Here is a 17,300-nt window from a genome sequence, read left to right on the forward strand (position 1 = left end):
TGTTTCCCCTAAGAATCATCTGGATAAATTTTGTCCTCACTTTTTCCCATCTTCCCTTCTTTTTCAATATATTCTCCATTATTCTACAATTAACACTTACAGTGAACACAGGATGAACGTGTTGCATTATTATTTAAGCATAAAATAACAAAGAAAATTCAACACACTACATTTTCGTTAAGTTTATCAAAATAATGAATATTCTTTAGATTTTTTCATCCAGATTATTACTTTTGTTGGTGTGCCTGTTATTCTGATAAAAATATTATATAGGCTACATGAAGATATATATATATGTATATATATGTATATATGTGAATAGAAACATCAAGTTAGTGTCAACTTGGCCATGTGGAGCATTTCTGGTTAGTTTTATAAAGACAATGCATAGTTATACGTTTTGTGTAAAAAATGAAATCGCTTCTATAATAAAGGTGCCATTGTAAATTATGCGTGGTATTGTTAGTGATGATACATAAAAAAGGATATAGGATGCATTTTTAGGATTAAAATATAAAATATTTTATTTCTAGATAATAAAGTTTGGCAAAAATTGTTAAAAAAGATTGTTTACAACGCGTCGAAAAAATTTGTAACTTTTGGTAAAATTAGTCGAGTAAGTTTCCCGAGACGTTAAAGAGAATAATGATTAAATTAATACGATATATACAGGCAAATTTTTAGGTACATGTACTTCTAAATTCGCATATCTTCGTGCGATATAAGTGATGTCCTGGATTCAAGTGGAACGAAAACATCCGAAGTTGAAAAATAATACGATAAAGTACTATACTTCTTCGTAGCTTAAGCCTTCGCATCGTATCGTAGTACCACCCCTGTCATTTTTCTTCATTCGAAATAAAAAGAAACTACTCTTCTTGTACTTTGTATAAATATTTATTTGAAATACACGTACGACACGCACGTGTACACACGTATGTATATCGTATAAATGTACACGCACAAAAAGGCAGACGTAAATGGAATGAATAAGTGTTCCACAGGCACAAGTTGCCAAAAAATTTATCGATTTTGATGCATGGTCACATACGTGATCTTTGAATAAAGATTACATATTATGTCGTAGGTAAATATTAAATCAGTCGTAGTACGCAATATTATTTTCAGAGCTGTATTTTATATTTATATTTGCTCTTCTTCGAACGTATTTTTTATTTTCTTTTTTCGTTTTTACTTTTAAAGTATTGTTTTTATTCATGTACATCCTATATCAATTATCCTTCGACAATGATAACGGTACTCTCATTGATTATCAATAGCTATAATATGAAGATTTCAGATTAGCACTAATATAAAAATGCGGACAAATCGTGTAGAAGTAAAAAAGATTTAGAAAAAGAATGGGTAGGTGCGCACCCATACCATACCGCAGTCTCTCCATCATTTATCTTCTTGTTTCATGATGCAAAGAAGACAGAAGGAGTAATATATATTTTTTAAAGATATTTAGTCTTTATACCTAATTGCGGGGAGTCAACATTACCTTGAAACTTTAACTTTTATTTCAATTGTGCATGTGAAGGGTATAAAAGGTAATATGTATCGGATCCTTTAATGTTGTACAAAATCACTAACCATACCCACTTCTACAATACTGAATAACGTTATTACTTATTCAAACCGTTGAAAGAGAAATTCTAAATAAACCTAATTTGCAAAGTAAAAATTCCTTTCAACATGTAATATGTTAAAAATTATTTACTACGAAATATAGTATGATTTGAGTCTTTCATAAAATATTTTTAACTAAATTTCATATTTATTATAAATTTTATATTATAATTCAACAATAGTATCGACTAGAATTTTGATAAAACTCTTTCTTAATAATAAAGGATCGAATCTATTTCCAAGATTATTTTACACGTATAAACGAATCTTCAATGTGAGGTTCCATCTTACGCTTAATTAAAAAAATTTAAAGTTTTACAAACAAAAAATTTCGAAATTTTCTTTGATATAGATATTTTTCAGTTTAAAAACATTTCAAATTTACAAATTACAATAATTGAAACATTACGTGAAATTCGCGTTTTACCAATATGCAATTATATTTGAAAATAATTACGTATTCGTTTGATTTTTGTTTTATGTAAATGATGAATTTTACAAGAAAGATATTATTGTAGAACACTGAAAATATTACTACATTAACTCAGTATTGGATTACATATTAATAAACATCGGAGGAAATAACATATGATAAATTAACTTACAAATAAAAAAGAAGATCAAAGTATTCTTCAAAGATATTGTTTATATAACATGTTAAACATATTAAAAGATCATTGTTTAAAAAGTTGTATAGTAAATAAAAAGGAATAAAAAATTGCAATGTTTTATACGAAAATAAAATTATTGATACATTTTTTTTTTTTAATTTAGATGTAAATTTGAATTAAAAGTGTTTTTAACATACATAAAACAGATGTATATTACATCATACAAAAAAATTCCTGTCTCTACTTTCAGTCTAGAACTTTACGATTTATTCGCAAATTTTTTTATATGGTTAATGGTACGATACATCATTCGCACTTTATGCAAGACTCAAACATATTTATTCGAATACTACGCGTTTTAATCAATTCCCACATATAAAAGATTCAATAAACGCAACACATTTGTATCTCTACATATCACAATAAAATTTGTAAATAATTTCATTGTTGTCATATACATTTTTTGAAAAGGCACCATAATTCTGCTATTACCTTCTTATATGTTACATTATGCTTATACGTATAATACAAAAATTAAAACTCACCGATATCTCCATTACGATTTATTAATTGTAATTCATTATCTATTTATAAAGAGCAAAATGCTAAAAAAAAAGTGAAAAATACTTCTACTATAATACTTTGGATAAATACCCGTTACTATCAATTATTTTGAATTTAAACTGACATTATTTCATGGCTAAAATAATAATAATAGCAAGTCGTTGATTACTCGGTTTGTAATATAAATATGTAAAAGAATAAATTTTTGGCTTAGAAGTACAGAAAAAAGATGTTGTAGAACAAGAACGAAAAGGGAAGGATCTTTTTTAATGAATGTAAATGATTTTTCTCGAACCTTGAAGCTTTCTCATATGACCATAAACAATTTAAATTTGACTTTCATATTCATGTCTATGGAATGCATGCAATTTTTTGACATTTACACAGTTATTATTATGATGTAAGATATTATGACTGACTAGTAAATAGGTAATTGTTAGCTGCGATAAACTTATAAGAAGATGAAATTAAACGTATAAGAGGAAGAAATGTATAAAATCTCAAACATTATACATCTACGATATAATCGTTTACCTTTTTCAACTTCAAGTGAATGTACACCCAATTCTGCCTTTACACGGATCTCTGACAATGACTTTAATTTGACATTGGAATAGAAAAAAAATTTAATTCTCTTTTCATACGATTGGCACAAACAGTGCCATTCGAATATGGCAAAAATGTTCATTCGTTTTCAATCCTCTTTGCTAAAAGTTTCTTTTTGGTACTTTTTCTTAGGTTTGTAGTCTAATTCTGTTTCATATTTCCTCGATTTTAATTAAGTTCAATTATATCGACAGTTGACTCTATACTATTTTCTATTTTATAGCAATATTGTGCGGATCCTGTTTCATTCGAATTAAAATGGCAACAATAAGTCCTGACAGTTCTCTTCTCAGAAAAGTTAGACTTGACCTGTCGTTTCCCGTTTGCTCTTTTCTGTTCTTACATACTCTATATATATATGTGTATGCATGCACATATAATTGTCTTTACAAGTTTACAACATAAAGATGCATTATATTTTGTCACATAATTTCTGGAAGGACCTATCAACCGTATAAAAACATAAGTAGGTGTATAAGTTTCGCATAACGAGTTATTAGTTTCATTCTAACATCATAATAGTTGAAAGTAACAAAGTTTAAGAAAAATCAATCAATTCTATAAAAAGAAGACATTTCCTGCATGTAGTGTACACTATATGAAAGAGAAAGACATTATACACATAATATATATAATATCTATATATCTATATCTCTTTATGAGTATATATAATATATATACAGGATATAATACAAAATAAAATAGAATATAATATAAAAGAAGATAGATGATAAATATCTTTGTCTACGCACACGTATAGACTGTAGATACGGATATATAGATATTACGAAAATAATAATTGTGGGAATAGTATACAAAAAATGGAACGTTTCTAAGAAACTAACCTTTTCACGGAGGCGCGTACAGTATTGTGATTGCGCTCTCCGGATTCACGACAAAGCACCAGCCCTTTGATAAGGGTGCTCGCGAATCTGACCCAAGTGTCTACGTTGCTTTGCAGCGGCTGCTGCACCTGTCCCCAACATACAAATGTGTTTAATTCATCTGTTTCCACATGTATTTATTATTATCCAGTCCTCGGCAGGTCACATAACTGCCGCTATAAACAATAATAGCAAATTAAAGTTATCTACAAGTTTACGATTAAAACGCAAACTAATAGCCAATGCTTCTATCTTGCATACTTTTCTTCTCGCTTTTAGTTTCCGCAATGCTCTCACTTACATCTTATACATATATTTTATATTTAAACGTGTATAAGCACAATTCGAGCACAATTTCACAAATCACTTTTCCTATGCTCTTTATTAGTTTGCGTTCAATCTTCAAATTTGAAACAGAAAAGTTATTATCGTATAGGTATTATCCTATCCCCTGAAATGAAATAGCATAAAAGCGTTATATATATGTACATATATGTATGTGTACGTGTATTATTAATTATTTCAAATTTTTACTATATCTTACTATATCTATGTATATATTCATAGTGTATAATAATCTTATGGATCTAAAACTCCAATTTTCTTTACAAGATTTTCAACAACGAATATTTGCGTTCGTAAAAATAAAGATTAACTAGAGAAGATATACGTTCGTTCTTTTAAACCGTCTTCTTCCTTCATCCATTACTTTTTAATATTAATTAAGCTATTAGCAAATATACACGGGCGCATACATATACGTATTTCTATTTAAGAATTATGCAGATTGTATTTATTAAATAAAACTTATTTCTTAAGTAAGAAATGAAATAATTCTTAGTAATTATACGTCATCCGATCATCGATTTCTTCTATATATGTAACATTTTTTTGCAGTTTATTGCAATTTGTGTATCCATACGGCAAATCTTAACGTAGAGTGAATCGAATATTTTCATCTTATACCTTGCTATTAAAAAAATAGCATCGTAAATTTCGTTAACACGTTAAAGATATTTGAAATATATTTGCTTTACGTATGTCTAGTACTAATCGTCGATGATACTAATTATTGAAGTATTAGACATGCGCATTACAAATTATCTTTCTTTACAATTTTTTTTTCTTATTATCTATCGAAAATACGATATATATATATATATATATTAACACCTAACATAAATATATATATATATATTAAATACAATAAACAGATATATTTATATGGTTTTTAAGAAATTACACTATCACGTTTAGCAAATTTTAGCTATATGTATATTAAAATTCTTCACGTTTCATGGCTATAGAGAAGTCAACAAACAGTGGACAATTATTGCTTATTTGTTCGTTAATAATAGGTATTCGTAACTAATTCTTTTATTTATTTGTAATGAATCGTAATAATTAAACGGTTATAAAACTATTATTCAAATCACGTTGCTACAATACACAGTAATTTACATAAATGTCATCATTGCACATAAGATTATTGAGTACTTTTTACTAAAAAGCTTAATTAAACATATCCTCTGAATTCTCTAATATGGTGTTATTTTGCACATATAGTTTTACTAGTCAGGCTATACCGTTTGTTAATAATTTCCATAAATAATATTTATAATATAAAAGATTTTATAATTCTTAAAATTTTTTTTTACGAAATAGGCCAATACAATCTTTCACAGCTATTTTCAGATTTCATTCGAAAAAAAACACTTATTAAATACTGCTTACATTGTCGAACGTATAGAACTAGACAGATCAATAAATATTTACATGCGTACAGATAGTTGCACCAGTGTATTTGGTCCCTAATATATTATTTTTATTGTTGCTTCTTAATTTATTTCTTTATGTCGAGTAAAAGTTCCTTAGCACAAGGAAATTCATGAAAGAATAAATTTCTATACATTTTATTTATAAACTAATACTCAATTGTTTTTCAAAGAGGTAAGGAATTAGTTAGTAAAAGAACAATTTCCAATTGAATATCACTTGACTCTAAAACGATATAAAATTTAAATATTTTGTGTTCCTTTTCTTCTAAGATTTTTCCTAAGATTATGCCATTTCTAACAAAATACTACTATAATACTATCTTGATCAAACTACTACTACTAAATCTTATAAGCTAAAAATATCTTATATCTCACACTGTTAAAATTAACCTAAAATTAACATTAATTATGTATTAGATAGTATTTAATACCTTGACATGTGTTGAAAACGTGTATAGGAATTTACAGAAAGACAATTTTTCAATTACGGAGCGTTACTTGACAGCAGAGCAAGATTCAGTTTATATTTTGAAAGGATGTTTAGCAGTCACAATAGTAAAACAATTTAAACGAAGGAATTGCAACGATGGAAATATTGTAAAACTAACTTATCGAAATATTTATAAAAGATTAATTTTTATATTTATAAAATACTATCTAATATTTAATATTCAATATGTTGACAACTATTTGAATAGCAATAGTGTTTTCAATTAATTCCATTTTATTTAAAGTGTTGTGTTCCAATTTCTCACGGCCACAATATTTATTTTCAATATTAAAACGTAAAATATTTAAACATAAGTACCATGACAATAACATAAAAATGGATTTAGGAAAATAGCAAAATCAATATTAATACGTAAACGATTATCACTTTTCACAATTGTTTCCTATAACCAGATCCATCGAACTGTTTTAAAATAAATCTAAGGTAATCTAGTCTTTTTAAATAATATGAATCCGAAACTATAAAAAATAATTTAAGACATTTATTAAGCAATTTGATATTCATTATATTTAAGAAATGATTATATTACTGAAAAAAAGAAAATGTAGGTATGCGATATTGAGGTATCGTAATACGAGTACAATCCGCCAATGATATTGTCAATAATGGAATTAATAAAATCACAGCCACATAAAATAGCAAATTGGAGAAGTATTTAATTTGTCAGAAACTATGAAAAAAATTAGTGAAATTATTTAAACGAATTTTTACAATAATCCACGTTTTGAGACGCCATTAAACATTGATATAAAAGATTTTAGAAATGTCTAATGATTTCCCTGAGAATCTAGTATAATTTTATCACTAATAAAATATTGAAAATGTGAGAATTATTCTTTTTGGATTAATGGATTCCAAAACAAATAATCGTTAATAATTAATATTGAGTACCATTAAAAAAGGATTTTTGTCAAAATATAAACCAGAGTAACTTATATTTTACATGGTAATACAATAATTTATCTTACAATAAATTGAATGTTGTCTAACGAAAGAAGTATTAAACATAAAATATCTACTGACGTGTACATAAAAAAGACCAATTTGCTTTTAGAGGTGTATAATATGTACTTGATATAATTATTTTCAAAGCATTAGCGATCATTGTTTGTAACGATCCTTGACCCTATTGTATATGAAAAACTAGTACCTAGTGATGTAAATTGTAAATCACATTAGGTAAAACATTTTTAGAAAGTAGAAATGGATATAATAAAAATATATAAAAAATATCTATCTTTAATTTCTAAGTAATAACTATTATTTATGCATAAAATACAATTTCTAAGTTTAAACGTGTCTATAATACGTCACTTTCCATTTGAGGAAGGTATTTACAAGATATTTTTGTACGATATTCTATATTTAACATATGACAAGAATTGAGCGCCATTTTTTTTATCTCGCGATATTTAATTTCTTTTTATATTTCTTAAATAATTTACTTCTCATTTCTGCACACATGTTTTCCAGTCCTAATATATATAAATATCAAATTTTTCGGACATATAACTGTATATATTTCAAAAATATCTATTTATTACGATTTGAGATTGCAGTACAGTTTTTAATGTGATTTGAAAACTAAGTTTATACTTGCGAATTAATCAAAAGTAATTGTAGACTACAAAAGGAACCCGAAAATATCTCGGTATATTATAAATACATTATTTATATGTATATACAATTAGATATTTAATACGTACATCTAATCATATAACTTTATTATGTGCAAACAATTCCTAACATGGAATAATAGAACTAGAAATACAGATGTGCATTAATAAGTTATGCCAAACTTCTGTACACTAAATTTCACATAAATTTAATAAGCGTACATTTAATGTTTATTTATCTGTCATATAAAAATTGAATAAATAATAATATCATATATATAAGATATTGGCTTTAGTTTTGACTTAAAATATTTTCACTTTTCAATTGCGATGCAACTTTCAAAATCATTTTTACCTTGTCAAAGGTCATAAAATATTACATACATACATGGCTGAAAATAAACAAATTTCTCGTGCAATAATAAACTGAATACTATAATATTAGAATAATCTATTCGATTATACTTACTACGAAAATCGTGTTACCGTAACTCTGAAAATATGTAGAATGTTTAATAAATATTTCAAATAAAAGTAAAATATCTTTTGCTACACTGGATAAGTCATATTAATTACTCATACGAATAAAATAATACGAGTAAAGTTGCAATCTGAAAATAATATTATGTAAAAAAACAAAAAGGTAAAGATGTACATAGGTAGCTGATGTTTTTTTGACGAGAAATTCGCTTATTTCTTTTCTTAATTCTTATTGTATAAATTACGTTAATGTTGATATTTAGCTATATCGATATTAGAGTTATAGCAATAAATAATATTTGATTATTTCATTAAATATATAATCAATATGGCAATGCACCACAGAATCGATCATGCAGACGTATTAACGCGTGCAGACATTCTATTCTTCAAATCCCTTTAAATAATACAAATAGAATACGTAGTATGTCATAAGACGTGATATGTTTGAAAAATGAAAGTTCCTTTTAATAATTTAAAATAAAGAAAAAGAATGATAAACGCATTTGGTTTCAAGTTACAAAATTAAGCTTGAAATAATTTTCACAGCAATTTCACATAGGTGAATTGTTTTAACAGATTATGTTCTAACAAATACTTTTTTATAATATTTAATTTCTTAAACTGAAATAGATTTCACCTAACACTGTTCTATACAACACTATGCAAGGCTTACTCGGATAGAAGCTACGTCCAAATGGAATTTCTTCCTGATGTTTCGCCAGCATTGCAGCTAACTTCTTCAGGATCTGAGAACGTACTGCACGAAAATGACATTGTACAACAGTGTTTAGTGTGATAATCCGTTCCATGGAAGCCCCAAATCTCTGAATTCTGTTTCTTATCAATTATTTACATATTTTTTCATTCCACAACATTCATCTTTACGAAAAAGTTATTACGATACTTTTCATTTCTTATTATGTTGCTAATTAATATTCTAAATAAAAAACAATAATAGATGTATATGTATGATATACGCATACATACATATATGTATAATACATAGTAATACTTCGTATTAAGAGAGTATTCTAGTTTAGGCATTTTAAAAACCCAATCCAAAATCAATGTATAAATTTTCCGTATTATGTTTGCGGTAAGATTGTGTTGAATTTATAAAATTAATAAAAGTTTTAAAAATGGCATGCAGCTAGCAACGTGTGACGTACGATAACGTAAAGAGAAAATTAATGATAAGCTCAAGTTTAAGCATGGCACTTTAATAACTTTAATAATTTTGGATGAGAAAAAAGACGTATTTCTTCGCTTCAAAACATATAAATACATTCAGAAGTAGTAACTGTGAATTTAATGTATATTTAATGAATGATTCTTAGCAGTTCTGCATGTTTATCTGTGTGATGAGACTAACTACTGATCAGTAAGCAAAAGTATACGTAAATTTCTGCGATAAGAAGAAAGAGTCCATCGTTCAGAATGTCGGTAGAAGCTACTAAGAAGACTAAGACTAAAACTGTTCACAGAAAAAATAAATCGGTTGAGCAGGACTTTCCTGAACAAGAGTTCTGAACAATCCTCACTTAACAGATTATTCGTAATTATAATCAATTTCGGTTAACTGATATGGTATGAGAAACTTTAAATACGTTTTTCTCGAAACCGGGTTTTTTAATATAAGCTTCGATCAATTGATCTCAAATTTTTGCTATAACTTCGGTATATTAAAAGTTCAACCTGTCATCCAATAGGACACATTTTTTAAGAATCGCGCTAAATAGCATATGATTCACTCAATCTATTAATAGCGGTGAATATTCTTAAGAAATAAATTACGCGTGTAAAGCGCCGATATCAAAAAGTTTAATGATATCTCTGTAAAAAATTCGTAAAAGGCCTAAAATGTGACACTCTAGACTAGAATAGCCTCTTAATGTTTCATGCCTCGACAAATGATCAATTTTTTAAAGTAAAATGTAAGTATAAAATTTTATTGCACTTGCATCGCTAATAATTCCATGTTATAAATATTTATCTGTAATAAATGCAATAGCACCACTATAATGATTATAATATATACAAATTATAAAGAAACAGATAATAAGTAGCAATTATTACATAATAGAAAAGTATACGAAAAATATTCTTCAAAATATGTAATACTAAGATAATAGCGTATCAAATACGATATTATACGAAAGACGAAGTAACAATTTCATACCTAACATAATCATTTATTCGTGTGCGTAAATTCCACGGACGAAATTATTATTAGTTTCTACTAAAATAAGTTTCTACTAATAATTCGTTTTAAGTCGGGACTACTTCATTTTTCAAACATATCATACCTACTGAACACATTGATCTATATATATCTACTATAATGTGTAATAAATGGTAACGAATGTATGAGTGTATAACTGGACATACGATAATCGAGTATTTCATTCACAAAGAGAAGTCGTCTTAATTTTTAGTCTATACGATTATGTGTATATTTATATATATATACAAATATACGAATTGATTTCTTATACTTATCGCGTACGAGCTTGAATACTGCATGTATTGAAATCTTGTTTGTTCTAAACCAACTTATGAAATTCGAGTATAAAAATCGAAGCTTATTATTACATTACTAAAAAAGATTGAGAGAATATGATCAAACAACATTTTAAATATTATGATAAACTTTGAACAAAAACACGATTAATTATATTCTTTTTCAATTATAATATACTTCGATAAATTTGTATATAATTATACGAATACTTTTTATAATTCTATCCAACAATATAGAAAATTTAACAGTAAAAATTTAACAATACATAACATGCTCTTCTTTAAAAATAGTTCTTTTACCGTTGCAATAAAAAAGAAAACAGCCATAAATCGCGTATAGAATAAATAAGAAACATTGTTACTTGAAATATACATACAAATACGTTATTTGAATCGAATACTTAAGAGAAGTACGTTAAAAATCAAATAAGAAAATATTTTTTATGAGATTCAAAGTTTGTCTTACTCCGATAGATCCGCAATTCGATACAAGATTGTCAAATATTATACATGTAGTATTTACCACATACTAATTCTCTTTATACGGAATTCAAAGATTTGTCTCTTCATGATACACATATTTTAATGTCAAATATTTCTATTACTTGCTACTATCTGTTTTAAAAATGCAAGTTATAATATCATTGGACATAATCAGTATTAAATAACTATCAAAACTGATACGACTAGCAAATGACTGATGTGACTCTCTTAATATGTATGTATAAACATTCAATATTATAATAAAAATAATATCATCTAATTCTATTACGAGAAATGTTATCAAATTTCTTATTTTCTTTAATACCTGTCGTATTTTGACATTAAGATCATTACGACTTCTATACCAATCTGCTCATTATGTTTCTATTGCAGCTAATGATAATTATGAATGATGAAAATAATAATGATGACAATCAGGATGATGTTGAAAAATGGTACATCAACAGTAATAAAACTAAATGAGAATAATAATGGTGATTTGTGGATGATGTGCAATATAATAGTGAAAACAGTAACATAATATCAATAATACCTATTACTGATAAAAAACAATAATAAGCATAATAATAATTAAAAGCATAATAATATATGACGATATTGATATAGTAATGGTAGTAATATCAATGGTAATAATAAAAATAAAGACAATAATAATAATCGCTTTCAGATGCGACAAAATATTTGACGACATTAAAACTGCTCTTACCATACAAATAAAAACAAAAAGATACATATATACACATTCGTAAATATGTATTTTTCTGCTTAATAGTGGAGAACATTCCTTTTATATTTCTATTTTTAAAGCAAAGCTTTTTTTAAGCAGAGAGATGTATATATACTATGTAAATATATATATAAAATGACGTTGTCAGCATATGCGTTAATATCATTATACAGAGTAACTACCGTAGTTACATTTTTCGATCCAAGAATTTTGTAAAAATATTTGTATAAAAACTTTGTACGTGTTATTTTATACATCTTAGCGATTGAATGTTTAACACTGAATAAAAACGTGTTATTCCCGTAAAATTCCGTATTCAGTGGAATATTGTTTTGATTTTATTACTATTTTTTCTAATTGGTTACTATTGTGCAACATCAAATGTTAAACAATAAAATTAGCCAGGATGTTTTATGTAGAATTATGCCATTAATCTCTCATGTATTCGTTCATGAATATATAAAATAAAATAAAATAAGATAAAATAAAATTAAATAAAATTAAATTAAATAAAATGAAATAAAACAAAATAAAATAAAATAAAATAGAATAAAATAGAATAAAATAAATCTTTAGCAACAATTTCCTTGTTTTTGTAAATAAATATATGGAATATACAGCATGCTATTTAAGTATTTTTTATCGCTAAAGAAAATTCTCCACGAAGAAACACAAACTTAAAAATTGATAAAAAATACAAATATATTAACTGTTTTTCATTTGTCTCTATTATTTCTTTTTATCTCGTTCTCTTTCTTTTTCTCGCACATTCTACTTCACTTAATCTGTGCTGGAAGGTCGAGAAGAGATCAAACAGGACAAATAGCAGTAATCATAATAATGATAGTAAAAGGAAATATTCATAAAAAACGTTGTTGCAACTAATATCAGCGTGCAAACAACCCACCAGAATTATCAGCAGTAGTGTAATCCGCGAGGAGAGGCGAGGCTGCTAAGGCTGCGTAGTTGGCATAATCGGCATATGGCGTGTAAATTAAACCATGGGGATCACCGGCAGAAAGAAGAGATCCTGGTGGACCCGAACCGTTTAGAAGAGATGCCGCGGTGGTTGGGACAGATATCCGTGGCGAGAGTATTAATGGAGCTCCCAACGGAGCACTAGGTGTCCTCATAGGTGTGGCCAAGCCTGGAAGAAGCCGTTGTGTTTCCGCCGCTGCTGCTGCAACACGTCTCCACTCTTCGTCGCAAGCTGAAACATTCATTATCATTATTTCAAGTTACGAAGGAAACTGATTTTATATTTATTTATATTTATCGTTACAACCATAGCAAACAATTTTTTACATTTCCTCTCCCCCTTTTAGTACCTTTACCTTCTTTCATTAATTTTCTAACTATTCCATCGTGTTATAGAGATTCATTTATCTATATACATAATTTATAAACGTATAATAACATATAACATGAAAAATATTTTGAACGATTTAAATACGTATGGTAGTGTCAGAAAAGTGTGAATCGAACAACAATAAACTGAATATGTATACCTATTCCTTGTATAATATTTTTTAAATTTTGTTCTGTACAGAATTAGGTAATAAATTTATATTATTATGGTATTATAAATTTTTAATAAAGTTATACTTGAAAATGCTAAATCACGTTTAAGAAGCTGCAGTTTAGCAGATTATTTAGAAGGGCAGAGATTCTTGAGATATATACAGAAGAGAAATTAATACGTAAAATTGATAGCCGTTAAAATGTTGTGAACGAATTACACGCTTCTCGTTGAGAGTTAGAAACATTCGTACCTATTTACTTTATACTAATGTGTCTATATTACTTTATATTATCACTTTACTGCAAATTATTTGTATTCAATAATATAATCGATTCCTCAATCAAATCTTATATATTTTTGAATAATTTTAATTTTGAATTCTATAAATGTTATTATCAAAAAGATATTAAAAATAATTTAAATTAATATACGTCTCTCAAAATATTTATTACCATCACTCATGAAATATATATAGTACTTAGATATACATATACAGAGTGTTCAATCTTCATGAATTTTTAATAAAAAATGCGAATGACATTCCCTATAAAATAATCTACCCTGTGAATAAACAAATTTTCAGATAGGAATTTAATGATTTCGAGGAGAATATAATCTGCTGCAATTATAGTATATTATAGTATAAATGAATGAATTGAAGTTACATGAAGGTAACATACTTAATTTTTCTTAAATGGGATCTTATAACTTTAAGTGAACTAATAAATCCATCTTGATATTCTCTATACAATGTTATTAACCCATTTAATTATAATACACTTATACATATAACATACTCACATATGCTTACAACGCCTATCGTATGAAAGACGCTTACCTTAACTACTTTTGTATTGGTTTTTCTTGTCTTTCACACAAATTAAAATGAAAGTTTCTCAACATAGATAGATGGGTACCTACCTTTTTATAGGGAATGCCGAGATAGATCGATTAATGCATTAAAAATTACATGGTAACATTTTAAAAAGTAATAACAGTCATGATAATATATCCTTCATGCGTCCACCTACAAATAAACTAATTACATTAAATTACTTCTCCCTCGAAGTATCGTCCGAAATATCTTTTGAATAATGAACAATTCGAACAATGATTGCATAGATAGCATGTACGTATGTATATATATAGCTATAAAAAAAGTGTCTAATATTAAATAGTATTAATGAAATTTTATTTTGAAATAAAAGTAAATAAATATTTGAATCTATACCTGTAGCTGCAGCAACTTTCGTGTTAGAATCCCGATAGGTTCCATTGATAATAGCAAGTTCCATTAACTGCCGCTTCTTTAACTCGTCCTCTCCATCAGCCTGCTAACAGTCAACATAATTAATAAGAAATATATTAATATTTTTGAAATTAATTATAGTAATCTAAGAAATACGTTACTCATTTTTTTCAAATATTTACAATTTTACTTTAATATAATTTCAAACTTTTTATTTCTTCGCATGGCGTATAACATTTGTAAGAGATTGAAGAAAGAGAAGCTACGTTTGTGTGTTATCAATCATGCCATTATACAATTAAATATTTTCTATGAATATCGCTTTATAGCTTAAAAATTAAGCTTCCATCAAATTAAATCACGTGAATACTTATTCTTTTAGTTTGCACGAACAAATAATATTTATTTATACATGCAGAAACTTTAGTGCAGTAATGCAAAGGTGCAGCTGATAGGAAGTAATTAATATTATGGGGAAACTAATTCAATAAAATTAGAAGTTATAGTTAATAATAGGAACTTTCTCACCACGGGAACAAGAAGTTTCTTCACTTCTTCTACAGCTCTGGCAAGTTTCAAAGTTGCACGATTTTCAGTATCCTCAACTGTCAATAAAACATGCAGTTCATCTGTCAGATGTTCCCAGTTTGGTTTACCTCGGTTTAACTCTTCCTGTTAAAGGGATTAATATCATATATAGTACAATTACACAATTTAAATAAACAAATGTAAAAGACTTTATCCATAATCATTATTATGGTAAGAATCATTGATAGTATAATATTACAAAGTACATATGTATGCCATTTATTCTAAAAATATATCACAAATATTAAGTGCGTGTAATAACAAATATCTAATTGTAGGAAACTAGTTCCTGAATTAATATCATATGTCTATATATCCATGATATTACTTTATATTGTATATTAATATTTCCATATAATCAATTTAAAATAAAAAATCAATATTCACATGTATTTGTTTCGACAAAAATCATAAAGCTACAATTTCTTAAATAAATTCTTGCGACAAGTCTAAACTAATGTTGAACACGAGAATTTAGAAATAAATTTTGTATATCCATATTATTATTTGATGCATATACTTACGATAAAATGTTTTCTCAGTGATCATACGCAGCTTGGAAACAAATATTTAACTTCAAATTTGAATAATAATCGTGTACTTTTGACATATTGCTTATGTGTATATTATAAAGAAGTTATAAATATATATGTATAAACTAACAAGGCAAAAACTTTTTCATTATCATTTTTTTATCAGTACAAAATATTCAATCACAAAAATTGAGTACTTAATCACGCACACAATTATGGTTATTACCTATATTCTAATATAATAAATATGATAATGTAAATTGTAATTACAAATCTAGTTACAATTGGAAGAAATTTGAAATCTTACACATGTAACGAGGAAAAATTGTACACGTTACTCGAAAATTTATACGCAAAAATATATTATATCTATGTATATAAAACATCTGTGTAAAAACAATAAATTTACCTTCTTCTTATCCCTCATAGAACCTTTTCCCCTAACCATAATTTTACATCCTGTTTCTTGCTCTAACTGTTTAGCTGTCATACCACGTGGTCCAAGAATTCTTCCAACAAAATTAAACTGTAACAAATCAAATTTTGAGACAATTTTTAAAGAAAAACATCACATCTACATATTAAGTTTGCAAGTATATGATATAAAAAATTGTGTTTTATTTCTAATGGCGATTCTTACACATGTACATGAATAATTTTTTGAAAAAACGTAGAAATTTTTTAGTATATTTAATTAGAAACAGTAGAGTTGCCATAAACTACTTTACTGCGCTTACATTTTAACATTCACCTGATATAAAACTTGCACAAGTTATTTTTCTAAGTAGACCTATAACGCATATAATATGCGTTTATATTATATATATAAAGAATAAGCGTAGGATACTATGCAAAATATATAAATATATAAATAAATATAAAAAATGTTATTATACATCTTCTTATTCTTTCATTTGAAAAAAATGATTACCTCATGCACGCTTGTACGTTCGATAATTGGAAGTAAAATAA

General features: G+C 26.6%; 1 protein-coding gene across 4 annotated transcripts in view; it reads right to left on the reverse strand.

Moving 5' to 3' along the window:
• LOC117215388 (protein held out wings) overlaps positions 1–17,300 on the reverse strand; it is a 45,376-nt gene that overhangs the window by 4,056 nt on the left and 24,020 nt on the right. Inside the window, exons 3-7 of one of the 4 annotated variants that reach the window (XM_033461775.1) lie at positions 16,738–16,854; positions 15,739–15,879; positions 15,190–15,292; positions 13,344–13,646; positions 4,259–4,386 (exon numbers count right to left, since the gene is read on the reverse strand). In XM_033461775.1, the coding sequence (XP_033317666.1) occupies positions 4,304–4,386; positions 13,344–13,646; positions 15,190–15,292; positions 15,739–15,879; positions 16,738–16,854 (747 nt within the window). In that variant the 3' untranslated portion in view covers positions 4,259–4,303. Of the gene's footprint in view, positions 1–4,258; positions 4,387–13,343; positions 13,647–15,189; positions 15,293–15,735; positions 15,880–16,737; positions 16,855–17,300 lie in introns of all 4 variants that reach the window. The other 3 variants (XM_033461776.1, XM_033461774.1, XM_033461777.1) reach the window with 3 other exon arrangements.

Source organism: Bombus bifarius, unplaced genomic scaffold, assembly GCF_011952205.1.
Source record: "Bombus bifarius isolate JDL3187 unplaced genomic scaffold, Bbif_JDL3187 scf7180000009565, whole genome shotgun sequence".
NCBI lineage: Eukaryota > Metazoa > Arthropoda > Insecta > Hymenoptera > Apidae > Bombus > Bombus bifarius.